Source organism: Molossus molossus, unplaced genomic scaffold (assembly GCF_014108415.1).
Source record: "Molossus molossus isolate mMolMol1 unplaced genomic scaffold, mMolMol1.p scaffold_m16_p_31, whole genome shotgun sequence".
Taxonomy (NCBI): domain Eukaryota; kingdom Metazoa; phylum Chordata; class Mammalia; order Chiroptera; family Molossidae; genus Molossus; species Molossus molossus.
In genome coordinates, this window is record NW_023425368.1 from 1,725,835 (window position 1) to 1,753,524 (window position 27,690).

The window sequence follows — 27,690 nt, forward strand, 5'->3', positions numbered from 1 at the left end:
ATGCTGGGGCCTCAGCTGCTGCTGCTCCTGGCCTGCGGGGGAGCCCTGCTCAGCGCTGGTGAGTGGGGGCCTGCAGGCCCGCGAGCGACCGATGCCCTCAGAGCCCCTGGAAGTCTCCTGGCCTCTCACCTCTCCGACTTGGCTGGAGGCGGACTGGTCACGAGCACATGATGCCCACGACGGGAAGCCCCTCCTGCACTGGCCAAGACCCGGGTCACCCCAGCCAGTGAGGGTTGGGGTGCAGGGGTCGAGTGCCGGGGATGACTGACAGGCCCAGGCAGGCGGGCTCCCCAGGGGAAGGCGGTGCCCTCCCCAAGAGCCGGGGCGTCAGAGCCTGTGCTGGGCACGCAGTGCTGGGGCTCAGCCCTAAGCCAGGCGCCCCCTCTCCCACTGGGCAGGGGTCCTGAGAGGTGGCCAGGGGGCCCCAGGTACGGCTACAGTGATGTAGGGCCTTGTGGGCCTTGGGGCCAGAGAACCCAGGTGGAGGCCCCCTCCATGCCTCCTGGCTGTGAGCGGTGACCCCTCCTTGGGCTCTGAGCCCTGGTTTCCCCATCTGTAAAAGTGGGGGCAACATCTCCCCCGCATGTGGCTGCCACCAGCCCACCCAGCCTCACCCATCAGCCCTTGGGGCAGGGGTTCTCTTCCCCCTCCTACCATCCCCACAGCCTCCTGGGGAGCCAGGGAGCGGGCCCAGGGCAGGCAGCGGCTGCAGACACCCGCCCAGTGGGTCTCCCCTGGGCCCGCCCCGCCCCGCCCCTCCCCAAAGCCCCTCCCCAGCCCTGCAGGCACCGCCTTTCCCACCAAGGCAGCTCTGAGCACTCAGGACCCCAGCCCCGCTGAGGCCAACCCCCCCCCGCCCCTCCCTGGCCCTAGGGGCCCCCAGATCTAGGCCCACAAACTGGGGGAGGATGCCCTGGAGCCAGCGGGGTGAGGTGTGGGCCTGGGAGTCTGGCCAGGGCTGCAGCTCTGGGGGGCGAGGGGCCCAGGTTGCGTGTGCAGCAGAGGGTTGGGGAGGGGTCTGTCTGAACCTCAGTAAAAGCTCTCTGGGTGCCTCTGTGTCCCCCTGGGAGGAAGAGAGACAGGCCCTGCCCCTCCTGGGCCCGAGGCATGAGGTCTGACGGGGGTCTCGGGGGTCTGAGGTTGTGGGGCCGGGAAGGAGGCGCCCGCCCGCCAGGGCTGAGCCAGAACAGGCGGGGGCAGCAGGGCTGCGGAGCGTGGAGGACAGTGAGTGCCCGGTGGCTGGCGACCAGCCCGCCTGCGGCTCGGCGGGTCCCAGCCAGGGGTCAGTGCCAGCTCTGACCTGCTAGAAAGCACAGCCTGCCTCCTGAGCATCTTCAAAGGAGCCCCCACTGCCCAGGGGGCGGGGGTCACTGACAAGGCAGAGCCGGAGGCCTCTGGCTGGGGTGGGGACCCAGCAGAGTGCGGACAGGAGACCCGACAGGCTCCGTGGGCTGGCACCAGGTGGCCGGGAGCTGGGGAGCGAACCTCCGGGCAGTCACGAGCAGAGCAGCAGCTCAGCCTCAGCAACATGAGGAGGCAGGAGGAGGACCACACCCAGTGTCTTCCTCCCATCGGGAAGGTGGATCACTCGGCCTGTGTGCCCACCCCAGCTGGGTACCCCGGCTGCAGGGCAGGACCCTGCTGACAGGGACCCGCATCGTGACGGGGGAGCAGGCAGGAACTGCCGGGAGCTGCCCCCGGGGTGAACAGGGCAGGAACCAAGGAGAATCGAGGCCCCAGGAGGGCCTGGAGAGGGGAGCAGGGGCCAGCAGCACTCGGATCTCGGATCTCGGATCTCAGCCGGGCCCACAGGAGCGGCAGGAAGGACCTCCGAGGGGGGCAGGGGCATGGGGGCCACAGGGAGGAGGGGAGAGTGGGGCCACAGGCGAGGCCCCCTCCAGCTTCCTGCCCCTGCCGTCCCTGTGACCCACGTACCTGGGCGGTCACCACAGTCCCAGGACTGTCGGGGGGGGGCAGGAACTCAGGCACTTTTAGGGCCCTGAGGGAGAATCCCACAGTGGGATCTCAGCTTCGGGCAGGCTCCCTGAGCATCTGCAGACCCCAGAGGGAGACCAGCTGGGCCGAGTGGGAACACAGGGTGCAGCCAGAGAGAGGGGTCCCACACCACAGAGCCCCCGGCCCTTAGCCCCCCCCCCAGCTCCCCCAAGGAGGTCCACGCAGGAGCCCAGCACCCTGCTGCCCGGCACGGGAGCTGCCCAGAGCCCTGTGGACTGACAGCCCGCTCACCCACGGCTGCTCGTCCTGCACGCGGGCTCTGTTGACCGCGGACCCTGGTGCATCCAGGCCTGGGCAAGGGGCAGCCTGGCAGGCAGAGGTCACCAGAGGGGGCTGGTGTCCAGTGTCGGGGACCCGCGTGCCCTGAGGCCTGGTCCTCGGCCACACAAATTCCCCTTGGAACCTCCCCAGCACAACCTGGGCAGCTCACAGTCTGTGTGTGTGTACACGCATGTGTGCGTGCGTGCGTGTGTGCACATGTATGTGTGTGCTGTGTGCACGCATGTATGCATGTATGTGTGCATGCACACGTGCACACAAGCGGGGGGTGCCTCCCCTTCCTCGGGGCTCTCAGGAGCAGGGACCTCGTCCCCACTGTCTCCTGCACCAGCGGGCGACCGGCCCACAGCAGATGCAGAACCAGTGACTGAAGACTGAAGGGACAAAAGGGGGTGTGAACGGGAAGAACGTGGAGGCCTGAAGGGCACCCCGGGCTGGGCTCAGGCTGGTGCCAGCGCTGTGCTCCCGCCCCGCCCTGGGCCCCGCACAGCTGAGCTCTGAGCACCCCGGAGCAGGCTGTGGTCCCAGCACTGACAGGGGCTCTGTCCTCACAGGTCTCAATGACACCTCCTTTGCCCGCCCAGGCCCCCAGAGGCTGAAGGACTCCCCACAGACAGGTGAGGGCCATGGCCCTGCCCGGGGTGGCCGTGGTCTGGGCTTTCCACAGGAGCGTCCTCAGGAGCCTCCGCCAGCTGCTGCGGGGGTGGGGTGGGGGTCCTGCGGGGCGGGGTCTGAGCTACACTTCCTGTCCTACAGCCCCAGGGCTGCTGACACACAGACCCCCACCCAGGAGGGCCTGGAGCTTGGGGGGCTGTGAACTCCGGCCCCGTGGGGCCCAGCTTGCGGGGCCAGGCTGCCCCATTCCGCCGTCTCCCTCCACAGCTCTGGGCAGGGGCTGGTGCTCCACATGGGGGGCCGGCCACTTCTCCACCTTCGACGGCCACACATACGACTTTGAGGGGACCTGCAACTATGTCTTTGCGGCCATCTGTAAGGACACGTCCTCGCCCGTCTTCAGCGTCCAGCTACGGCGCGAGCCCGACGGCAACATCACCCGGGTCATCGTGGAGCTGGGGGCCTCCGTGGTCACTGCGCACCAGGGGGTCATCTCCATCAAAGACGTGGGGTAGGCGGCGTGGCCGGGGGTCGGGGACCCAGGGAGTGGCCAGGGGGCCGAGGGGCGGCCGCTGACCGTGCTCCCCACAGAGTCGTCAGCCTGCCCTACACCAGCCACGGGCTGCAGATCACCCCCTTCGGCCAGAGTGTGCAGCTGGTGGCCAAGCAGCTGGAGCTGGAGCTGGTGGTCGTGTGGGGCCCAGGTGCCCACCTCATGGTGAGGACACCGGGGGAGCTGCCCCGAGGTGGGGGTCCCAACCGGCCCTCCAGCTCTTTCAACTGGGCACTGACTCTGGCTGGAGCTCGGATGGGTCTGGGCCACTTGAGAAAGAGGAACTGGGGAGGGGGAGGGCACCTGGGCTCCTGGAGCAGGCGGGAGGGGCCTCTGCCTCTGGGCGGGGTCCTGGGACCAGAGCCCCGCCCCTGCCCCTCCCCCTCCATGGCACTGACACCCCCCACAGGTCCTGGTGGAGGACAGGCACATGGGAAGGATGTGCGGGCTCTGCGGGAACTTCGACGGCAAGAGGAACAATGAGTTCCTGAGCGAGGATGGTAAGTGGGGGCAGGCTCGGCCCCCCTTCTGCGGCCAGTGACCCCTTCCCCGTGCTGACCCTGCCCTGCACCCCCAGGCACGCTCCTGGAGCCCCACAAGTACGCTGCCCTCCAGAAGCTGGACGACCCCAACGAGATCTGCACCCACGAGGCCATCCCCAGCCCCCCGGTCCTGAAGGCGGAGCATGTACGTGAGGGGGGCCTCTAGCCAGGGTGGGGCGGGCCACGGCCTTCTGAGTGGAAGCACCGCAAGGGCCGAGGCCTTTGCCCGTGACCCAGCGGCCTCTGCCCAGGCCCAGATCTGCACCCAGCTGCTGGCCCTGGTGGCCCCCCAGTGCCGCGTGCCCACGGAGCCGTTCCTATGGAGCTGCCAGGCCGACCTGGCCGCGTGCGCCCAGCCCGGCCAGCGGAGCTGCGCCTGCGCCACGCTGTCCGAGTACTCGCGCTACTGCAGCCTCAGCGGCCAGCCAGTCCGCCGCTGGCGGGGCCCCAGCCTCTGCCGTGAGTGCACACACAGCCCCATTACCACCTCCTGCGTGGCACTGAGGGAGACCCCGGGAGGGCTCGGGCGGGAGGGACCCTGGGTGCCCGGCCCGCTCACCGGGAGCTCGTGTCCCTGCAGCCCTGGGCCAGTGCCCGGCCAACCAGGTGTACCAGGAGTGTGGTGAGGCCTGCGTCAAGACCTGCTCCCACCCACAGCACAGCTGCGCCCAGTTTTGCACCTTTGGCTGCTTCTGCCCTGAAGGTAAGGCACCGTCCCCCGGGGACCCCTCCAGAGAAGCCCCCCACCCAGCACACTGCCCTGCCTGGCATATTGGACAGAACCGACCTGCCGCCCCCAAAGTGTGCTCACGGCCGCGTGTGCAAATCCTTGGGACAGTGAGGTGGAGTCCATGGGGGTCCGAGGGGCCGAGCCCACCAGAGACAGGGCTGCCACTCAGCAGGGGCAGGCCTGGGCCTGGGCACGCTGGCCAGAGGGCAGTGCGGACAGGGCTGGAGGTGGGGGTCGCGGAGGAGCCAGGGAGGTGTGGAGGGGACAGAGACCTCCGGGGACAGGAGGGAAGGGCGGCCCAGAGGGGCAGGAAGGGGTTCCCTCCGCACAGCCCCAGGAAGCCCGTTCCTGCAGGTATGGTTCTTGACGACACTTCCAGAAACCTCACCTGCGTGCCCGTGGACCAGTGTCCCTGCAAGATCGGGGGCGTGACCTACGCCCCCGGGGAGGTCACTGCAGACGCCTGCCGCACCTGGTGAGTGCAGGGCAGCCTGGGAGGGCACCGGACTGGAGGGGCTGTGGGGGTCATGGGGTCAAGGGGGCAGAGGGCAGCCTCAGCCCGGGAGACAGCCGGCTCTGCTGGCCCAGAACATCCCAGGGAGCCACCTGGCCCGGCAGCACCGCCGACCACTCGGGGTCGCCCTCCCCACCCACAGCCAGTGCTCCATGGGGCGCTGGCAATGCCAGGAGCGGCCCTGCCCCCAGCCCTGCGCCCTGGAAGGCGGCTCCTTTGTGACCACGTTCGACGCCAGACATTATCGCTTCCACGGCACATGCACCTACATCCTGCTGCAGGTGGGCAGGGACCGCCCGGGGAGCACCAGCGGGGTCGCCACTGCGTGGGGGACCACAAGGGGTCCCACCAGGAGGGGTCAACACACGCCCCGGCTCTCTGCTTACTGCCCTCCCCACAGAGCCCTCAGCTCCCTGACGGGGGCTCCCTCATGGCCACATACGACAAGTCTGGGTACTCACACTCGGAGACCTCCCTGGTGGCGCTCACCTACATGTCCAGCCAGGTAAGGCTGCCGCCTGCAGCCGCTGCACCCGCTGCTCCCCGCCTGGCCCCCAGAGGGAGCGCCTCCCCACACCCCTGGCCTGCAGTGACTCAGCCCACTCTTCCTCCAGGACAAAATCGTGATTTCCCAGGACGAGGTCATCACCAACCACGGAGACATCAAGTGGCTGCCATACAAGACCGGTGTGTCCGCGCCCCCACCCGGGCGCCCAGTGGGCCGGGTCCCAGAGCGGGCCACCCACTGAGCACTGTCCCTGCAGGCAACATCACGGTCTTCAGGCAGACGTCCACCCACCTGCAGATGGCCACCACCTTCGGGCTGGAGGTCCTGATCCAGCTGCAGCCCGTGTTCCAGGCCTACATCACGATGGGGCCCCAGTTCCGAGGCCAGACCAGAGGTGAGTCCCTCCCCCACCTGCCCAGGGTCCGCCCGGCTGCCACGTCCCCACCTGGCTTGACCTCACGGGAAGCAGAGGGACCCAGCAGAGCCCCACACGGACCCAGCAGGTCCAGCGCCCGCTTCCCCAGGCCAGTGGCCCCAGCGACCGGCCCTCCCAGGGGTGCAGCCAGGGATGGCCTCTTGCCCAGGGCACAGTTGGGGGATGCAGGGCGGGGCAGGGATGCGGGGCAGCCCCCCTCACGGCCCGGCCGGCTCAGGGCTCTGCGGCAACTTCAACGGGGACACGACAGACGACTTCACGACCAGCATGGGCATCGCCGAGGGCACTGCCTCCCTCTTTGTGGACTCCTGGCGGGCAGGGAACTGCCCGGCCGCCCTGGAGCGGGAGACTGACCCCTGCTCCATGAGCCAGCTCAACAGTGAGTGCCCAGCCCCGGGAGGGGGCGGGGGGAGGCCCACGCCGGGCCTGCGGGCGACCACGGCCTGTCCCCACAGAGCTGTGCGCGGAGACCCACTGCTCGGTGCTGGTGAACCAGGGCACGGTGTTCGAGAAGTGTCACACCCTGGTGAACCCCAAGCCCTTCTACAAGGTGGGTGGAGCCCGCAGGGGCCAGAGGGCTGCGGGAGGGGCGGCGGGAGGGGCGCGGGAGGGTGGGCGCCAACACCCGGTCTGCCTGCAGAGGTGCGTGTACCAGGCCTGCAACTACGAGGAGACCTTCCCGCACATCTGTGCCGCCCTGGGGGCCTACGCCTACGCCTGTGCCTCCAGGGGCCTCCTGCTCCGGGGCTGGAGAAGCAGCGTTGACAACTGCAGTGCGTGCAAACTGGGCACGGCGGGGACAGCGGGCCGCCGGGACCTCGGGGAGGGTGGGGTCATGGGGGGGTCCAGGGCCTGACGCCCAGGTCCCCGCAGCCATCCCCTGTGCGGGCAACCAGACGTTCAGCTACGACAGCCGGGCCTGTGGCCGCACATGCCTCTCACTGTCCGACCGTGCCGCCGAGTGCCGCCCTGGTGCCATCCCCACGGAAGGCTGCAACTGCCCCGAGGGCACCTACCTGAACCACAGGATGGAGTGTGTGCATAAGGCCCAGTGCCCCTGCCTCCTGGACAGCCACAAGCTCATCCTGGCCGGCCAGTCCGCCGTGGTCAACGGCGCCCTCTGGTGAGTGGGGTTCTGGGTAGACGGCCCTGCCCCCGCAGCCCGGGGCCAGGGCCGCCCACTCACACGGCCTCTCTTGCAGCTACTGCAGGAACGGGCGGCTGAGCTGCCCTGACCAGCCGCAGATGCTCCTGGGTACGTAGCGCAGCGGAGGCAGACGCCCTGGACTGCGAGGCGCCCTGGCCCCGCGGACCTGCCTCACCCAGCCCTCTCCCCTGCAGCGTCCTGCGTGGCCCCCAAGACATTCCAGTCCTGCAGCCAGTCCTCTGGGAACAAGTTCGGGGCGGCCTGTGCCCCCACGTGCCAGATGCTGGCCACCGGCACCCCCTGCGTAAGGCTGGGGCGAGCAAGGGACAGGGTGCTTCCCAGGGGGTCGTCCCCCAGGGTGACCTGTGCTGGACATTCCGGCCACAGACGCCCACAGCCTCTCTGGGCCTCAAAGGATGTCTAGAATCGCGAGGAAGGAGACGTCGAGCTCTGTCCCCCCACATTGTCCTCCCATAAGAAGCATGGCCAGTGGGGCTGGGAGGCTGGGCAGCTAGCTGTGGGGTTCCCTGAGGGCTGTGGGCTGGGGCCCCCCAACTTAGGGAGGGGGAGGAGGGGTACAACAGCCCAGCGGGGAGGCTCAGAGGTGGGAATCTGCCCTCAGAGAAGGCCCAGAGCGGGCCGACTGCAGTCAGGGTCTTAGAAGGAACCATCACTGGCTGCACCCCCGGGGCGTCTGGCCCCCCTCCCTGCAGGTGCCCACCAAGTGCGAGCCCGGCTGCGTCTGTGCCGAGGGGCTCTACGAGAACGCCAGTGGGCAGTGCGTGCCCCCCGAGGAGTGCCCGTGCGAGTTTGGGGGGGCCTCCTACCCCCAGGGCGCCAAGCTGCACACCAGCTGTAAGAGCTGGTACGTCAGCCCCACCCGGGGCACTCGGGGCCAGGGCTGTCCTCGGGGCCTCCGGCGGGCAGGGTCGGCGTCCCGCGGGGGTGTGTGCAGCTGGTCCCTCAGAGCCCCAGAGCTCCCTGCTCCTCCCCCAGCACCTGCTCGAGGGGGAAGTGGTTGTGCCGCCAGAGCGCCCACTGCGCGTCCACCTGCACGCTCTACGGGGAGGGCCACGTGGTCACCTTCGACGGGCAGCGCTTCGTGTTTGAGGGCAACTGCGAATATATCCTGGCCACGGTGAGGGGGGGCCAGGGAGGCCCAGGGGGCGGGGCCACGGGGAGGTCCTGGGGGACGAAGGGGGCTCCTGGCGAGCTCCTCCTCAGCACCCCCTCCCCACAGGACGGCTGTGGCACCACCTCCCAGCCCACCTTCAAGATCCTGACGGAGAACGTTGTGTGTGGAAAATCAGGCGTGACCTGCTCCCGGGCCGTCAGGCTCTCCCTGGGGGTGAGCGGCTGCCTGGGGGTCCCCACATCCTGGCCTCTCTGTGCCCGGGGAGGTGGACAGCCACGGGGTGGGGGGGGGCTCTTCTCCCAGAAGCCTGACCTGGCCCTCGGACAGTGTCCGCGATGCTCTGGACCCTCCCGCCAATGGCTCTAGAGCAGGGCCAGGGCCAGGTGGACACGGACAGCACGGTTCGAGGCCCACACAGTTACCAACGTAAACTCAGCCCGCTGGGCTCGGTCAGGCCCACTGGCGAGGTTGTGCCGAGCGCGGGCACTGATTCTGCGGCCTTGTGTGCCCCGCGCCGGAGGGCAGGCCCCCGCCCAGAGTGGCCCACAGTGTCCTTAGCGGAGGTCCTGCTTCGGGGAGCCCGGGCGGGAGGCAGGCACCCGGTGACGCCCGGCCCCACAGGGCCTGTCCATCGTGCTGGCGGACAGGAACTACACGGTCAGCGGGGCAGACCCCCGCGTGCACTTCCGGGTCAAGGCGGGCTCCCTGAACCTGATGCTGGACATCACCATCGGCAGCAGCTACAACCTGACCCTCATCTGGAACAAGCACATGACCGTCTCCATCACGATCTGGCGCGCCTCGCAGGTACCGCGCGCCCGCCTGGCCTGCGGTGGGGCAGCGCCCGCCCGCCCGCCCGCCTGACACCTGCCCCCGCAGGACGGCCTGTGCGGCCTGTGCGGCAACTACAACGGGAACATGAAGGACGACTTTGAGACGCGCAGCAAGTACGTGGCGTCCAGCGAGCTGGACTTCGTGAACTCCTGGAAGGAGAGCCCGCTGTGCGGCGACGCCAGCTACTCGGTGGACCCCTGCAGCCTCAACGCCTTCCGCCGCGCCTGGGCCGAGCGCAAGTGCAGCATCATCAACAGCCAGACCTTCGCCGCCTGCCACAGCCAGGTGGGCTGCGCGCTGCGGGGGGAGGGGACTGCGCGCTGCGGGGCGTGGGGGGCCGGGCTGCGCGCTTCGGGGGCCGAGGGGCGGGGGGGCTGCACGCTGCGGGTGGGGGGACGGGCTGTGCGCTGCAGGGCGTGGGGGGACGGGCTGTGCGCTGTGGGGATGGGGGGACGGGCTGTGCGCTGTGGGGGACTGCACGCTGCAGGGCGTGGGGGGACGGGCTGCACGCTGCGGGTGGGGGTACGGGCTGTGCGCTGTTGGGGACCGCGCTGCAGGGCGTGGGGGGACGGGCTGTGCGCTGTGGGGATGAGGGACGGGCTGTGCGCTGTGGGGATGGGGGGACGGGCTGTGCGCTGTGGGGGACTGCGCGCTGCAGGGCGTGGGGGGACGGGCTGCACGCTGCGGGTGGGGGGACAGGCTGTGCGCTGTGGGGATGAGGGACAGGCTGTGCGCTGTGGGGGACTGCGCGCTGCAGGGCGTGGGGGGACGGGCTGTGCGCTGTGGGGATGGGGGGCTGCGCGCTGCGGGGGCCGAGGGGGCGGGGGTCTGCACGCTGCGGGGGGGGGGGGGATGGGGGACGGGCTGTGCGCTGTGGGGGACTGCGCGCTGCAGGGCGTGGGGGGACGGGCTGTGCGCTGTGGGGATGGGGGGGCTGCGCGCTGCGGGGGTGGGCTCGGCACGCCAGGAAGGTGAGCGGCGGACACTGAGGACCGACCACTCCCGTAGGTGTACCGCCTGCCCTACTACGAGGCCTGCGTGCGTGACACCTGTGGGTGCGACACCGGGGGGGACTGTGAGTGCCTGTGTGACGCTGTGGCTGCCTACGCCAAGGCCTGCCTGGACAAGGGCGTGTGTGTGGACTGGAGGGCCCCCGACTTCTGCCGTGAGTACCTGCCCCACTCAGCAGCGGGCGGCCATGGCGGTGGCACCTCTCCGGGCGGGCAGCAGGCTGGGACCCTGAGCGTCTAGGTCTGCGCCCAGGAGCTGCGGCGGTGAGCTCGGGGCCGCCTGACAGGCTCCTGTCCTCCCAGCTATCTACTGCGACTTCTACAACTCCCACGCGCGAGTGGGCGGAGGCCAGTTCCAGTACACCCAGGAGGCCAACTGCACGTGGCACTACCAGCCGTGCCTCTGCCCCCAGCAGCTACACAGCTTCCCGGACACCAACACTGAAGGTACCCTGCGCGGAGGAGAGGCCTCTGCAGTGCCGGGAGAGGCCAGGGGGCGCTGTGGACAGAAGGGCAAGGGTGGAAGGGCTCTCGGTGGGCACTGAGGCCTGGTGTTCTCTGCACCGCACAGGCTGCTACAACTGCTCCCGGGACGAGTACTTCGACTATGACAAGGGGACATGCACGCCCTGCGGTAAACTCAGCCCCCCCCCCCCCCTGCCGCACTGAGACCCCCTCACATGCTCCTAGACATCAGACACGAAGGGAAAATAATCAGGCCTCCCCTCCCCAAACCCTGACTGACCCACACCCAGCCCCCAACTGCAGGGCACACCAGGCCCAGGCTCCATTAGATCGCTGGGTATGTGGGTGCAGAGCAGGGGCCCCCTGAGAATTCAGTGACAGCTGGCCTGAGAGCTGCCATAAGGTGGGCGCTGGACAGCGTCCCGGCTGCCAAGCCATCACCATGGTTGCGGTGGTGCTGGGAGGGGAGAGATGGGGGTAGGCGGATGGGGGACAGGACCCACCTCTGCGTCAGGCCCTGGGGACACCCTGAGGGCGGGGCAGGCGGGCAACACGCAGGGACATCACTGACCACCCTCCTCTTGCAGTGCTGCTGCCCACCACGCCGCCTCCGCACACCACAGGTGATTGTGCACCCACTAGGTGCCAAAGTGAAGCCGGCCCGCCCCCCAGCTCCTCCCTGGTCACCCATCAGCCCAGTCTGTGTCCGTCCCTACAGCCTGTGGCTGGCGTGTGGGGCTGGGCTGTCCTGCACTGCCCACACCGTGCTGACCAGGGAAGCAGAGTGGAGGGACGTGTGAACCTTAGCTCCTGGCTGACCAGCACCCCCTGCACCCCCCCGTCACAGCAAGGCCGAAGGGACCCAGTGCTGCCCTGAAAGCACAGGCCCACCTGCCCCTGTGCCTCCTGTCCAGCCCATGGGGGGGGGGGCTCAGTAGGCAAGAGAGGGGCCCCTCCCAAAGCTGTGCCCACAGGAACAGCCCTGTGCCTCACTCAGGCTCACCCTCCACAGAACCCAGGCCCACCACGACCACCCCCAGAACCACTGGCCGCCTCAGCTCCACTGCAACCTCACCAAGCTCCCATTCCACACCTGCCACCCCCACCATCGGCTTTACACCCACAGCCACGCCCACAGCCACACCCACGGCCACGCCCACGGCCACGCCCACGGCCTCAGCCCCCTCCTCCACACAGGCAGAACCGACCATCTCCTCCGGAGGTAAGGCCACACTGCACTGCAGGAGCCACCAAGTCCCCAGACGCTCCAGGGATGGAGCAGGGGAGGCACAGAGGTGTGTGTGAAGGATAAGCTCAGCACCGGATGTGGCCACTCCCTGTTGTTTGATGCTGTCGCTAGAAGGCATGTGGGACTTCCGGGGCACAGGGAGCACAGGACAGCCCACCCCACTCACCCCAGACAGCAGCACCCCCTGCCGGCTGCCCAAGGACCATGAGGGAACATGCCATGGGTTCTGCCCGTAAGGGTGGGTGAAGGCACAAGCAGTGGCCCAATGAGCCCGTGGAAAAGCCACGGAGGCCCCCAAATCAAGCCAGCTGAGGGACAGGACGCATGTCAGCTAGGGGAAGACACACGCCCCCTCAAGAGCGTCCAGTGCACCCGGCAGGCTATGGGGGCAGGGCAGGGGGAAAGGGCAGGTGGTCTGGAGGGGATGTTTGAGCCTATTCCCTGCAGAGTCACCTCGAACGACCATCGCCGTCACCACGCAAGCCGCATCAGGGCCAGGCCCCACAGCCACTCCCAGGTCAACGGCCACGGGACCTACCGTAACACAGGCCACAACGCAGCCCACAGCATCCGTCAGCACAGCCACGCAAACCACAGCTCGGTCCACAGTGCACACCACAGCGGCATGGTCGACACCACCACCAAGAACCTCCACAGGCACTCCCCAAAGTAAGGAGGCCCCACCCAGGTGTCCCCACACAGGGACAGAGCACAGAGCTCCACGCCCAGCCTGAGCAGCACAGAGCTGCAGACGAGCTGGGTCTCGACCCCCGAGGCAGAGACGCCTCCAGCTCAGAGGGGCACAGTCTGCGGAGCCGTCACCGGAGCCCAGCTAACCACATGTCTCTGCTCTTCCCATCACAGCACCCACAGGCCCGCCCACCTCCCCCACCCCCACAACAGGTGAGCCAGGCCCTTGGGGACAACACAGCCAAAGCAGCACTGTCTCGAAAATGTGGGGACCAGGAGGAAATCAGGGCCACGAGCCCAAATCCCTGAAGGAACCCACGAGAGGGATGCTGAAGGGGGACCAGAAGCCCCTCAAGACAGGCGGAGGGTGCGGTGGGGTCGGTGCCATGCAGGGCGGCAGGGGAGAAAAAACTTAACCACTGAAAATTAGGCAATCCAGAGGCACGGAGGAACCACACGAGGTGCAGCGGGGAAACAACGAGAAGGTGGGGGACAATACGGGATGCACACTGGTGGCGGAGGATTAACACTGAAAATAACGCGTTGCTTCCACAGCTGGATCATCCCACCAGGCAACTGAAGGAACAACAATAATGGGCCCAGACAGAACCACAGCACACAACACACAGCACACAAGCCCAGAGACCAGGCCAACCACACCCACACCCAACAAACCACACACTCCCTTCACCACTTACTCTGCACCCACCGGTTCCGTGTCAACCGCCTCCCACAGTACAGGTCCACCCACAGGAACCTCCTTCAAGACCACCAGCCTCTACCCCACTGCATCTCCATCCAACACCACTCATTCCACTCATGTTCCCAATACGGCCACCTCCTCGGTCACTCCCACTACTCACCGAGTCATCACGCCAACCCAACCAGGATCCCACCCTCCTCACGCCTCCACGGCCAGGCCAACTGGCAGCTCTCCTCCAACGACACATGTCTCAGGCACTGTGTCCTCACCCACGACCCCACCAGGAACCATGACCACCACTGGGACCACCCTGGGCCCTCACTCTGTCAGCACCGCCAAAACCTCTACCTCCCTCGGATCCCATTCTTCTGCACCTGCCCACTCTGGGACCACATCTGCTCCAGGCACCACCATCTCCCACAGGACCACCAGTAGAGCCCCGGGGACCCCAGGCTCACACACCGCCACACCCACACCCAACAAACCACACACTCCCTTCACCACTTACTCTGCACCCACCGGTTCCGTGTCAACCGCCTCCCACAGTACAGGTCCACCCACAGGAACCTCCTTCAAGACCACCAGCCTCTACCCCACTGCATCTCCATCCAACACCACTCATTCCACTCATGTTCCCAATACGGCCACCTCCTCGGTCACTCCCACTACTCAACGAGTCATCACGCCAACCCAACCAGAGTCCCACCCTCCTCACGCCTCCACGGTCAGGCCAACTGGCAGCTCTCCTCCAACGACACACGTCACAGGCACTGTGTCCTCACCCTCGACCCCACCAGGAACCATGACCACCACTGGGACCACCCTGGGCCCTCACTCTGTCAGCACCGCCAAAACCTCTACCTCCCTCGGATCCCATTCTTCTGTACCTGCCCACTCTGGGACCACATCTGCTCCAGGCACCACCATCTCCCACAGGACCACCAGTAGAGCCCCGGGGACCCCAGGCTCACACACCGCCACACCCACACCCAACAAACCACACACTCCCTTCACCACTTACTCTGCACCCACCGGTTCCGTGTCAACCGCCTCCCACAGTACAGGTCCACCCACAGGAACCTCCTTCAAGACCACCAGCCTCTACCCCACTGCATCTCCATCCAACACCACTCATTCCACTCATGTTCCCAATACGGCCACCTCCTCGGTCACTCCCACTACTCACCGAGTCATCACGCCAACCCAACCAGGATCCCACCCTCCTCACGCCTCCACGGCCAGGCCAACTGGCAGCTCTCCTCCAACGACACATGTCACAGGCACTGTGTCCTCACCCACGACCCCACCAGGAACCATGACCACCACTGGGACCACCCTGGGCCCTCACTCTGTCAGCACCGCCAAAACCTCTACCTCCCTCGGATCCATTCTTCTGCACCTGCCCACTCTGGGACCACATCTGCTCCAGGCACCACCATCTCCCACAGGACCACCAGTAGAGCCCCGGGGACCCCAGGCTCACACACCGCCACACCCACACCCAACAAACCACACACTCCCTTCACCACTTACTCTGCACCCACCGGTTCCGTGTCAACCGCCTCCCACAGTACAGGTCCACCCACAGGAACCTCCTTCAAGACCACCAGCCTCTACCCCACTGCATCTCCATCCAACACCACTCATTCCACTCATGTTCCCAATACGGCCACCTCCTCGGTCACTCCCACTACTCAACGAGTCATCACGCCAACCCAACCAGAGTCCCACCCTCCTCACGCCTCCACGGTCAGGCCAACTGGCAGCTCTCCTCCAACGACACACGTCACAGGCACTGTGTCCTCACCCTCGACCCCACCAGGAACCATGACCACCACTGGGACCACCCTGGGCCCTCACTCTGTCAGCACCGCCAAAACCTCTACCTCCCTCGGATCCCATTCTTCTGCACCTGCCCACTCTGGGACCACATCTGCTCCAGGCACCACCATCTCCCACAGGACCACCAGTAGAGCCCCGGGGACCCCAGGCTCACACACCGCCACACCCACACCCAACAAACCACACACTCCCTTCACCACTTACTCTGCACCCACCGGTTCCGTGTCAACCGCCTCCCACAGTACAGGTCCACCCACAGGAACCTCCTTCAAGACCACCAGCCTCTACCCCACTGCATCTCCATCCAACACCACTCATTCCACTCATGTTCCCAATACGGCCACCTCCTCGGTCACTCCCACTACTCAACGAGTCATCACGCCAACCCAACCAGGGTCCCACCCTCCTCACGCCTCCACGGCCAGGCCAACTGGCAGCTCTCCTCCAACGACACATGTCTCAGGCACTGTGTCCTCACCCACGACCCCACCAGGAACCATGACCACCACTGGGACCACCCTGGGCCCTCACTCTGTCAGCACCGCCAAAACCTCTACCTCCCTTGTATCCATCCCTTCTGCACCTGCCCACTCTGGGACCACATCTGCTCCAGGCACCACCATCTCCCACAGGACCACCAGTAGAGCCCCGGGGACCCCAGGCTCACACACCGCCACACCCACACCCAACAAACCACACACTCCCTTCACCACTTACTCTGCACCCACCGGTTCCGTGTCAACCGCCTCCCACAGTACTGGTCCACCCACAGGAACCTCCTTCAAGACCACCAGCCTCTACCCCACTGCATCTCCATCCAAGACCACTCATTCCACTCATGTTCCCAATACGGCCACCTCCTCGGTCACTCCCACTACTCACCGAGTCATCACGCCAACCCAACCAGGGTCCCACCCTCCTCACGCCTCCACGGCCAGGCCAACTGGCAGCTCTCCTCCAACGACACATGTCACAGGCACTGTGTCCTCACCCACGACCCCACCAGGAACCATGACCACCACTGGGACCACCCTGGGCCCTCACTCTGTCAGCACCGCCAAAACCTCTACCTCCCTCGGATCCCATTCTTCTGCACCTGCCCACTCTGGGACCACATCTGCTCCAGGCACCACCATCTCCCACAGGACCACCAGTAGAGCCCCGGGGACCCCAGGCTCACACACCGCCACACCCACACCCAACAAACCACACACTCCCTTCACCACTTACTCTGCACCCACCGGTTCCGTGTCAACCGCCTCCCACAGTACAGGTCCACCCACAGGAACCTCCTTCAAGACCACCAGCCTCTACCCCACTGCATCTCCATCCAACACCACTCATTCCACTCATGTTCCCAATACGGCCACCTCCTCGGTCACTCCCACTACTCAACGAGTCATCACGCCAACCCAACCAGAGTCCCACCCTCCTCACGCCTCCACGGTCAGGCCAACTGGCAGCTCTCCTCCAACGACACACGTCACAGGCACTGTGTCCTCACCCTCGACCCCACCAGGAACCATGACCACCACTGGGACCACCCTGGGCCCTCACTCTGTCAGCACCGCCAAAACCTCTACCTCCCTCGTATCCCATCCTTCTGCACCTGCCCACTCTGGGACCACATCTGCTCCAGGCACCACCATCTCCCACAGGACCACCAGTAGAGCCCCGGGGACCCCAGGCTCACACACCGCCACACCCACACCCAACAAACCACACACTCCCTTCACCACTTACTCTGCACCCACCGGTTCCGTGTCAACCGCCTCCCACAGTACAGGTCCACCCACAGGAACCTCCTTCAAGACCACCAGCCTCTACCCCACTGCAGCTCCATCCAACACCACTCATTCCACTCATGTTCCCAATACGGCCACCTCCTCGGTCACTCCCACTACTCAACGAGTCATCACGCCAACCCAACCAGGGTCCCACCCTCCTCACGCCTCCACGGCCAGGCCAACTGGCAGCTCTCCTCCAACGACACACGTCACAGGCACTGTGTCCTCACCCACGACCCCACCAGGAACCATGACCACCACTGGGACCACCCTGGGCCCTCACTCTGTCAGCACCGCCAAAACCTCTACCTCCCTTGTATCCATCCCTTCTGCACCTGCCCACTCTGGGACCACATCTGCTCCACGCACCACCATCTCCCACAGGACCACCAGTAGAGCCCCGGGGACCCCAGGCTCACACACCGCCACACCCACACCCAACAAACCACACACTCCCTTCACCACTTACTCTGCACCCACCGGTTCCGTGTCAACCGCCTCCCACAGTACTGGTCCACCCACAGGAACCTCCTTCAAGACCACCAGCCTCTACCCCACTGCATCTCCATCCAAGACCACTCATTCCACTCATGTTCCCAATACGGCCACCTCCTCGGTCACTCCCACTACTCAACGAGTCATCACGCCAACCCAACCAGAGTCCCACCCTCCTCACGCCTCCACGGTCAGGCCAACTGGCAGCTCTCCTCCAACGACACACGTCACAGGCACTGTGTCCTCACCCACGACCCCACCAGGAACCATGACCACCACTGGGACCACCCTGGGCCCTCACTCTGTCAGCACCGCCAAAACCTCTACCTCCCTCGGATCCCATTCTTCTGCACCTGCCCACTCTGGGACCACATCTGCTCCAGGCACCACCATCTCCCACAGGACCACCAGTAGAGCCCCGGGGACCCCAGGCTCACACACCGCCACACCCACACCCAACAAACCACACACTCCCTTCACCACTTACTCTGCACCCACCGGTTCCGTGTCAACCGCCTCCCACAGTACAGGTCCACCCACAGGAACCTCCTTCAAGACCACCAGCCTCTACCCCACTGCATCTCCATCCAAGACCGCTCATTCCACTCATGTTCCCAATACGGCCACCTCCTCGGTCACTCCCACTACTCAACGAGTCATCACGCCAACCCAACCAGAGTCCCACCCTCCTCACGCCTCCACGGTCAGGCCAACTGGCAGCTCTCCTCAAACGACACACGTCACAGGCACTGTGTCCTCACCCACGACCCCACCAGGAACCATGACCACCACTGGGACCACCCTGGGCCCTCACTCTGTCAGCACCGCCAAAACCTCTACCTCCCTTGTATCCATCCCTTCTGCACCTGCCCACTCTGGGACCACATCTGCTCCAGGCACCACCATCTCCCACAGGACCACCAGTAGAGCCCCGGGGACCCCAGGCTCACACACCGCCACACCCACACCCAACAAACCACACACTCCCTTCACCACTTACTCTGCACCCACCGGTTCCGTGTCAACCGCCTCCCACAGTACAGGTCCACCCACAGGAACCTCCTTCAAGACCACCAGCCTCTACCCCACTGCATCTCCATCCAACACCACTCATTCCACTCATGTTCCCAATACGGCCACCTCCTCGGTCACTCCCACTACTCAACGAGTCATCACACCAACCCAACCAGAGTCCCACCCTCCTCACGCCTCCACGGTCAGGCCAACTGGCAGCTCTCCTCCAACGACACACGTCACAGGCACTGTGTCCTCACCCACGACCCCACCAGGAACCATGACCACCACTGGGACCACCCTGGGCCCGCACGCTGTCAGCACCGCCAAAACCTCTACCTCCCTCGGATCCATTCTTCTGCACCTGCCCACTCTGGGACCACATCTGCTCCAGGCACCACCATCTCCCACAGGACCACCAGTAGAGCCCCGGGGACCCCAGGCTCACACACCGCCACACCCACACCCAACAAACCACACACTCCCTTCACCACTTACTCTGCACCCACCGGTTCCGTGTCAACCGCCTCCCACAGTACAGGTCCACCCACAGGAACCTCCTTCAAGACCACCAGCCTCTACCCCACTGCATCTCCATCCAACACCACTCATTCCACTCATGTTCCCAATACGGCCACCTCCTCGGTCACTCCCACTACTCAACGAGTCATCACGCCAACCCAACCAGAGTCCCACCCTCCTCACGCCTCCACGGTCAGGCCAACTGGCAGCTCTCCTCCAACGACACACGTCACAGGCACTGTGTCCTCACCCTCGACCCCACCAGGAACCATGACCACCACTGGGACCACCCTGGGCCCTCACTCTGTCAGCACCGCCAAAACCTCTACCTCCCTTGTATCCATCCCTTCTGCACCTGCCCACTCTGGGACCACATCTGCTCCAGGCACCACCATCTCCCACAGGACCACCAGTAGAGCCCCGGGGACCCCAGGCTCACACACCGCCACACCCACACCCAACAAACCACACACTCCCTTCACCACTTACTCTGCACCCACCGGTTCCGTGTCAACCGCCTCCCACAGTACTGGTCCACCCACAGGAACCTCCTTCAAGACCACCAGCCTCTACCCCACTGCATCTCCATCCAAGACCACTCATTCCACTCATGTTCCCAATACGGCCACCTCCTCGGTCACTCCCACTACTCACCGAGTCATCACGCCAACCCAACCAGGGTCCCACCCTCCTCACGCCTCCACGGCCAGGCCAACTGGCAGCTCTCCTCCAACGACACACTGTCACAGGCACTGTGTCCTCACCCTCGACCCCACCAGGAACCATGACCACCACTGGGACCACCCTGGGCCCTCACTCTGTCAGCACCGCCAAAACCTCTACCTCCCTCGGATCCCATTCTTCTGCACCTGCCCACTCTGGGACCACATCTGCTCCAGGCACCACCATCTCCCACAGGACCACCAGTAGAGCCCCGGGGACCCCAGGCTCACACACCGCCACACCCACACCCAACAAACCACACACTCCCTTCACCACTTACTCTGCACCCACCGGTTCCGTGTCAACCGCCTCCCACAGTACAGGTCCACCCACAGGAACCTCCTTCAAGACCACCAGCCTCTACCCCACTGCATCTCCATCCAAGACCACTCATTCCACTCATGTTCCCAATACGGCCACCTCCTCGGTCACTCCCACTACTCAACGAGTCATCACGCCAACCCAACCAGGGTCCCACCCTCCTCACGCCTCCACGGTCAGGCCAACTGGCAGCTCTCCTCCAACGACACACGTCACAGGCACTGTGTCCTCACCCTCGACCCCACCAGGAACCATGACCACCACTGGGACCACCCTGGGCCCTCACTCTGTCAGCACCGCCAAAACCTCTACCTCCCTCGGATCCCATTCTTCTGCACCTGCCCACTCTGGGACCACATCTGCTCCAGGCACCACCATCTCCCACAGGACCACCAGTAGAGCCCCGGGGACCCCAGGCTCACACACCGCCACACCCACACCCAACAAACCACACACTCCCTTCACCACTTACTCTGCACCCACCGGTTCCGTGTCAACCGCCTCCCACAGTACAGGTCCACCCACAGGAACCTCCTTCAAGACCACCAGCCTCTACCCCACTGCATCTCCATCCAACACCACTCATTCCACTCATGTTCCCAATACGGCCACCTCCTCGGTCACTCCCACTACTCAACGAGTCATCACGCCAACCCAACCAGGGTCCCACCCTCCTCACGCCTCCACGGTCCAGGCCAACTGGCAGCTCTCCTCCAACGACACACGTCACAGGCACTGTGTCCTCACCCTCGACCCCACCAGGAACCATGACCACCACTGGGACCACCCTGGGCCCTCACTCTGTCAGCACCGCCAAAACCTCTACCTCCCTTGTATCCATCCCTTCTGCACCTGCCCACTCTGGGACCACATCTGCTCCAGGCACCACCATCTCCCACAGGACCACCAGTAGAGCCCCGGGGACCCCAGGCTCACACACCGCCACACCCACACCCAACAAACCACACACTCCCTTCACCACTTACTCTGCACCCACCGGTTCCGTGTCAACCGCCTCCCACAGTACTGGTCCACCCACAGGAACCTCCTTCAAGACCACCAGCCTCTACCCCACTGCATCTCCATCCAACACCACTCATTCCACTCATGTTCCCAATACGGCCACCTCCTCGGTCACTCCCACTACTCAACGAGTCATCACGCCAACCCAACCAGGGTCCCACCCTCCTCACGCCTCCACGGCCAGGCCAACTGGCAGCTCTCCTCCAACGACATACGTCACAGGCACTGTGTCCTCACCCTCGACCCCACCAGGAACCATGACCACCACTGGGACCACCCTGGGCCCTCACTCTGTCAGCACCGCCAAAACCTCTACCTCCCTCGGATCGCATTCTTCTGCACCTGCCCACTCTGGGACCACATCTGCTCCAGGCACCACCATCTCCCACAGGACCACCAGTAGAGCCCCGGGGACCCCAGGCTCACACACCGCCACACCCACACCTAACAAACCACACACTCCCTTCACCACTTACTCTGCACCCACCGGTTCCGTGTCAACCGCCTCCCACAGTACAGGTCCACCCACAGGAACCTCCTTCAAGACCACCAGCCTCTACCCCACTGCATCTCCATCCAACACCACTCATTCCACTCATGTTCCCAATACGGCCACCTCCTCGGTCACTCCCACTACTCAACGAGTCATCACGCCAACCCAACCAGGGTCCCACCCCTCCTCACGCCTCCACGGTCAGGCCAACTGGCAGCTCTCCTCCAACGACACACGTCATAGGCACTGTGTCCTCACCCTCGACCCCACCAGGAACCATGACCACCACTGGGACCACCCTGGGCCCTCACTCTGTCAGCACCGCCAAAACCTCTACCTCCCTTGGATCCCATCCTTCTGCACCTGCCCACTCTGGGACCACATCTGCTCCAGGCACCACCATCTCCCACAGGACCACAAGTAGAGCCCCGGGGACCCCAGGCTCACACACCGCCACACCCACACCCAACAAACCACACACTCCCTTCACCACTTACTCTGCACCCACCGGTTCCGTGTCAACCGCCTCCCACAGTACAGGTCCACCCACAGGAACCTCCTTCAAGACCACCAGCCTCTACCCCACTGCATCTCCATCCAAGACCACTCATTCCACTCATGTTCCCAATACGGCCACCTCCTCGGTCACTCCCACTACTCAACGAGTCATCACGCCAACCCAACCAGGGTCCCACCCTCCTCACGCCTCCACGGCCCGGCCAACTGGCAGCTCTCCTCCAACGACACACGTCACAGGCACTGTGTCCTCACCCACGACCCCACCAGGAACCATGACCACCACTGGGACCACCCTGGGCCCTCACTCTGTCAGCACCGCCAAAACCTCTACCTCCCTCGGATCGCATTCTTCTGCACCTGCCCACTCTGGGACCACATCTGCTCCAGGCACCACCATCTCCCACAGGACCACCAGTAGAGCCCCGGGGACCCCAGGCTCACACACCGCCACACCCACACCCAACAAACCACACACTCCCTTCACCACTTACTCTGCACCCACCGGTTCCGTGTCAACCGCCTCCCACAGTACAGGTCCACCCACAGGAACCTCCTTCAAGACCACCAGCCTCTACCCCACTGCATCTCCATCCAACACCACTCATTCCACTCATGTTCCCAATACGGCCACCTCCTCGGTCACTCCCACTACTCAACGAGTCATCACGCCAACCCAACCAGGGTCCCACCCTCCTCACGCCTCCACGGCCAGGCCGACTGGCAGCTCTCCTCCAACGACATACGTCACAGGCACTGTGTCCTCACCCTCGACCCCACCAGGAACCATGACCACCACTGGGACCACCCTGGGCCCTCACTCTGTCAGCACCGCCAAAACCTCTACCTCCCTTGTATCCATCCCTTCTGCACCTGCCCACTCTGGGACCACATCTGCTCCAGGCACCACCATCTCCCACAGGACCACCAGTAGAGCCCCGGGGACCCCAGGCTCACACACCGCCACACCCACACCCAACAAACCACACACTCCCTTCACCACTTACTCTGCACCCACCGGTTCCGTGTCAACCGCCTCCCACAGTACAGGTCCACCCACAGGAACCTCCTTCAAGACCACCAGCCTCTACCCCACTGCATCTCCATCCAACACCACTCATTCCACTCATGTTCCCAATACGGCCACCTCCTCGGTCACTCCCACTACTCAACGAGTCATCACGCCAACCCAACCAGGGTCCCACCCTCCTCACGCCTCCACGGCCCGGCCAACTGGCAGCTCTCCTCCAATGACATACGTCACAGGCACTGTGTCCTCACCCACGACCCCACCAGGAACCATGACCACCTCTGGGACCACCCTGGGCCCTCACTCTGTCAGCACCGCCAAAACCTCTACCTCCCTTGGATCCATTCTTCTGCACCTGCCCACTCTGGGACCACATCTGCTCCAGGCACCACCATCTCCCACAGGACCACCAGTAGAGCCCCGGGGACCCCAGGCTCACACACTGCCACACCCACACCCAACAAACCACACACTCCCTTCACCACTTACTCTGCACCCACCGGTTCCGTGTCAACCGCCTCCCACAGTACAGGTCCACCCACAGGAACCTCCTTCAAGACCACCAGCCTCTACCCCACTGCATCTCCATCCAACACCACTCATTCCACTCATGTTCCCAATACGGCCACCTCCTCGGTCACTCCCACTACTCACCGAGTCATCACGCCAACCCAACCAGGGTCCCACCCTCCTCACGCCTCCACGGCCAGGCCAACTGGCAGCTCTCCTCCAACCACACACGTCACAGGCACTGTGTCCTCACCCACGACCCCACCAGGAACCATGACCACCACTGGGACCACCCTGGGCCCTCACTCTGTCAGCACCGCCAAAACCTCTACCTCCCTTGTATCCATCCCTTCTGCACCTGCCCACTCTGGTTCCACATCTGCTCCAGGTACCACCATCTCCCACAGGACCACCAGTAGAGCCACGGGGACCCCTGGGACACACACTGCCACAGTGACACCCAGCTGGCCACATACTATGTTTACTTCTCACTCTGCTCCTACGGGTACCATGTTTACCACCTCTCAGTCCACTTCTCTCACCTCAAAAGTTCCTTTGCCCAGCCTCATGTCATCCACTGTCGGGGTGACCACAATCCCCAGTTCTCCAGGCACGAACCTCACCACCAGTCATCCTCGTCCCACTGGACTGCTGACCACTGTGTTCCTGACCAGCTCCGTCACTGCACACAGAAGCTCCTCCCCCCCCACCGGCGGATCCTCTGTCTCCTCTCCCCTCACAGGCACGCCCAGCTCCTCCAGTAAGTGCTGTCCTCTCCCACCTTCTGACCCTGGGCCCTGCTTCCTCCCAGCCTCTCCGCTCTGGTCCACAGCACTCGGGGTGTCCCAGGGAGTCCCCACCTTCTCCTATCTCCGCACACTGCCCAAGGACCACTGGGGTTCCTCTATTGGCTCAGGGACTCCGTCTCCAACTCTGTACTCATGTCACACCTGTCATAACACTATTCCCGTGGTGGGCATGTCTGCTTCTCTCCCCCTGAAGCCTTCGCTTTTGCTTGGGCTGTAGGACAGCGCAGGGTGCTGAGCACCGATGTGGTTGGGGAATCCCTCTGCTCTGGCCTGTTTGCTCTGAGCCTATAGCTGTGGGTCTCAGCTGTGGTGCCCCAGCTGTGCCCTCAGAGTGTGGTTCACACTTCTCCCGCCACACTTCTCCATGCCTCCCCTCTTTCTGGCCTGTCTAGTGCCACATGTTCCCCCACCCCTGGGGTCTGTTCTCAACCCTCTTTGGTGGGTGCCAGCTCTTCCCTCCCCCTCCCCAGGCTCCTCCCCAGCAAACCCCCCCCCGTTTGACTGAAATGAGCACCTGGCCTCCCCCACTGGTCCCCTTTCCCACCTCTAGTCCTGGACCTGGCTTGCTCAGGCCCCATCCCTCCCTTCAGCCCCTCCCACAGTCCTGGCCTCCCTTTGAGGGGCTCCCTGTCCTCGGCAGCCTCCCACTGCTGCTCCCTGTGGTCCTCAGAGGAGGTGAGGGCTGGCAGGGATCCGAGGTGCAGCTATTGCCAGCTTCCCCTACACCGCACAGGGCAGGCCATGCCGCACCCCAGGTGACCACTTGGACCCAGCTGGGACTAGCAGCAGGGCCCCTGTACCCCGCTGGTCTGTCCAGCCCGAGCCTCAGCCCTGCAGCTGCCTTCAGCTGCCAGTCTGCCCTCCTGCACGCAGACCTGGGCACACCCTGTCCTCCAGGATGCCAGTCGCCTCCCTTTTGGGTGTTTGCTCCATGGCATCTGCTGCCTGGGCCAGGCTCCCCTCACAAGCCCCAGGCAGGCTGTTCACAGTGACACGTTTCTCCTGTGGGAAAAGGACTGGGTGCAGGCTGTCCACTGGGCGGGGACCCCAGGAAACGGGGAGTGAGCCAGAGAGAGATCAGGAGGGGAGGGCCGCTGGGGGCAGTGGGGACCATGGGGACACCCAGAGTCCGGTCCCCACCTGCCTTCTGATGCCCACCTCCAGCAGAGCAAGGGCAGGCAGGGCTGGAGCCTCAGGGAGGCCCTGCACACGGGCGGAGCGGACAGAGCAGGGCAGACCGCCAGCTTCGCTCAGGACCCTCTTGGCTACTTCGCTCGAGCCCCACCCTGGCCGTCCCTGATGGCCGTGCTGCTCTGCCTGGTGCCAGGGAGCCCGAGCGGCCTGCCAGCACCGTCTGTACACGGGGTGGGAGGCAGGCCAGAGCTCACAGGTCTGCACCGGGCCCACAGCCCCTGCAGGGAGTCCCCGTCTGGGGACACTGACATCCTGTTCTCATCCCTCCACAGGTTCTGAGCCCGGCACAGACATACCTATGCTCACAGGTGGGTATGAGCTGGGAGGGAGGTGGCGGGGGAAGCTGGGGACCAGTGTGGGGCTGTGTCTTGTCCTGAGAAAGCCCTTGACCTCAGGGGAGACCAGCAGGCTTTGTCCCCGTGAGGTCTGAGATCAGTGGGGCTCAGACAAAGGGAGATGACCTGGGTGGGGGCCCAGGAAAAGTGCTGACAGCCCCCCAGGATCCAGTCCCATCTGAGTGGTAGAGCATTGGTGTCCTGGCCCCTCCTGGCTCCACGGGGCCGGCATTACTCCCCACCCCACGCAGAAGGGCTTGAGGAAGCGAGGCTCAGAGCCCCGCAGGGACACCAGTCCTACCCGTGGGAGGGTCAGTGCAGAGCCCGAGGCTGCACCTGCACCTGCCTGTCAGTGCCCCCTGGGGCTGGCGCTCACTGCCTGCCTCTGGGCTTTCAGAGGTCTGCAGTGTGAGGGAGTTTCAGGAAGAGGTCACTTACCAGGGGTGCACGGCCAACGTGACAGTGACCCGCTGCGTGGGCGTCTGCGCCTCCACCACCAGGTGAGCTGCTGGGCCCGGGCAGCCTCCATCCGTCGTCGGGCTCCGAGCTCGGAGCCTGCCTCGCCCAAGACTCCACCTGGGGGTCTGGCAGGTCCAGCTGTGCGCTCCAGCCCAGCCTCAGCTCTGCCTGCAGCTGACCCCGACAGCTGGGGAGGTCAGCCAGAAGCCACGCCCTGAGGGCCACGCCTGGGTGTGCCCTTCTCTGGGGTGACTGGAGAGGAATGCCACCCCCCCCCCCGAGGCCACGGCCCTGACTCGAGCACTCTGTGGCAAATTCTTGACAGCTTCAACACGTACACCAATCAAGTGGACACACAGTGCAGCTGCTGCCACCCCGTCAGCTCCCAGGAGAAGCAGCTGACACTGCCCTGCCCAGACCCTGCGGCACCGGGCCAGCAGCTGGTGCTCACCCTGCACGTGTTCAGACGCTGCGCCTGCGGACCCTGGCACTGCAAAGACTAGGCCCGGCACACACCCCGTGAGAGGACGAAGCACCACCTCCCAGCCCCCCACTCGCTGTGCCCAGCGGCCCCTTTCTAGGCATGGCCTGGAAGAGCCCTGGGCGCGGCTCACCCAGGCATCTGCAGGACAGGTCCCGCAGACCCCAGCCCAACCCAACAGCCTGCAGTGAACTGCGGGCCTCCTGCCCCCACGACTCTCAGGCCACATCCCCAATCATCCACACAGCCTCCCAGCCCGCCCAGCTAGACCTGGGACCGGCCTGAGGAAGGCTGCTCCAGAGGGTGTCTGGGGAGGGAAGCTCAGCATTTGGGGAGCGAGGGCAAGAGGAAGGTGGACACAGGCACCACCAGCATGGACGCCTGCCCACGGACCCAGCCCGCCCTGGGGAGGGTGTCCCAGCACTGTGCTCAGGGAGCCTGTGAACGCGTCACAAATAAACTGCACTGGCCAAGGCACTGAGGCTGCCCACAGCTCTGTGTCCTCCCCCGGCCCAGCCCCGCGTGTCCTCCCAGCCCACATCATCCGCGAACCACAGCATGCCTACCCCACATCGCTGGGCCAGGATCAGGCCAGGACCCCTCCCCATCAGCCCTCGCCCTGCCCAGGCCACCTCCAGGGTTGCTTCCTCACTCAGGACTCCCCTGAGAGGCCCTCTATCCTGTGGGACCCTGCTCCCAGTCTGTGGTTG

General features: G+C 65.1%; 1 protein-coding gene across 1 annotated transcript; it reads left to right on the plus strand.

The window, feature by feature from the left end:
* Positions 1–27,002, plus strand: MUC6 (mucin 6, oligomeric mucus/gel-forming). Its single transcript, XM_036281045.1, has 36 exons — positions 1–58; positions 2,850–2,912; positions 3,178–3,421; positions 3,502–3,628; positions 3,873–3,963; positions 4,041–4,150; positions 4,257–4,464; positions 4,586–4,708; positions 5,090–5,210; positions 5,392–5,530; positions 5,650–5,754; positions 5,864–5,936; positions 6,014–6,151; positions 6,411–6,572; positions 6,649–6,743; positions 6,834–6,966; positions 7,067–7,316; positions 7,396–7,448; positions 7,535–7,644; positions 8,054–8,205; positions 8,337–8,478; positions 8,581–8,688; positions 9,097–9,282; positions 9,355–9,594; positions 10,318–10,474; positions 10,623–10,766; positions 10,891–10,953; positions 11,911–12,006; positions 12,145–12,265; positions 12,481–12,702; positions 14,998–16,934; positions 24,091–24,330; positions 24,445–24,462; positions 25,978–26,013; positions 26,438–26,540; positions 26,825–27,002. The coding sequence occupies exons 1-36, from the start codon at positions 1–3 to the stop codon at positions 27,000–27,002; spliced, it is 6,546 nt and encodes a 2,181-aa protein (XP_036136938.1).
* Positions 27,003–27,690: the final 688 nt, after the last annotated feature.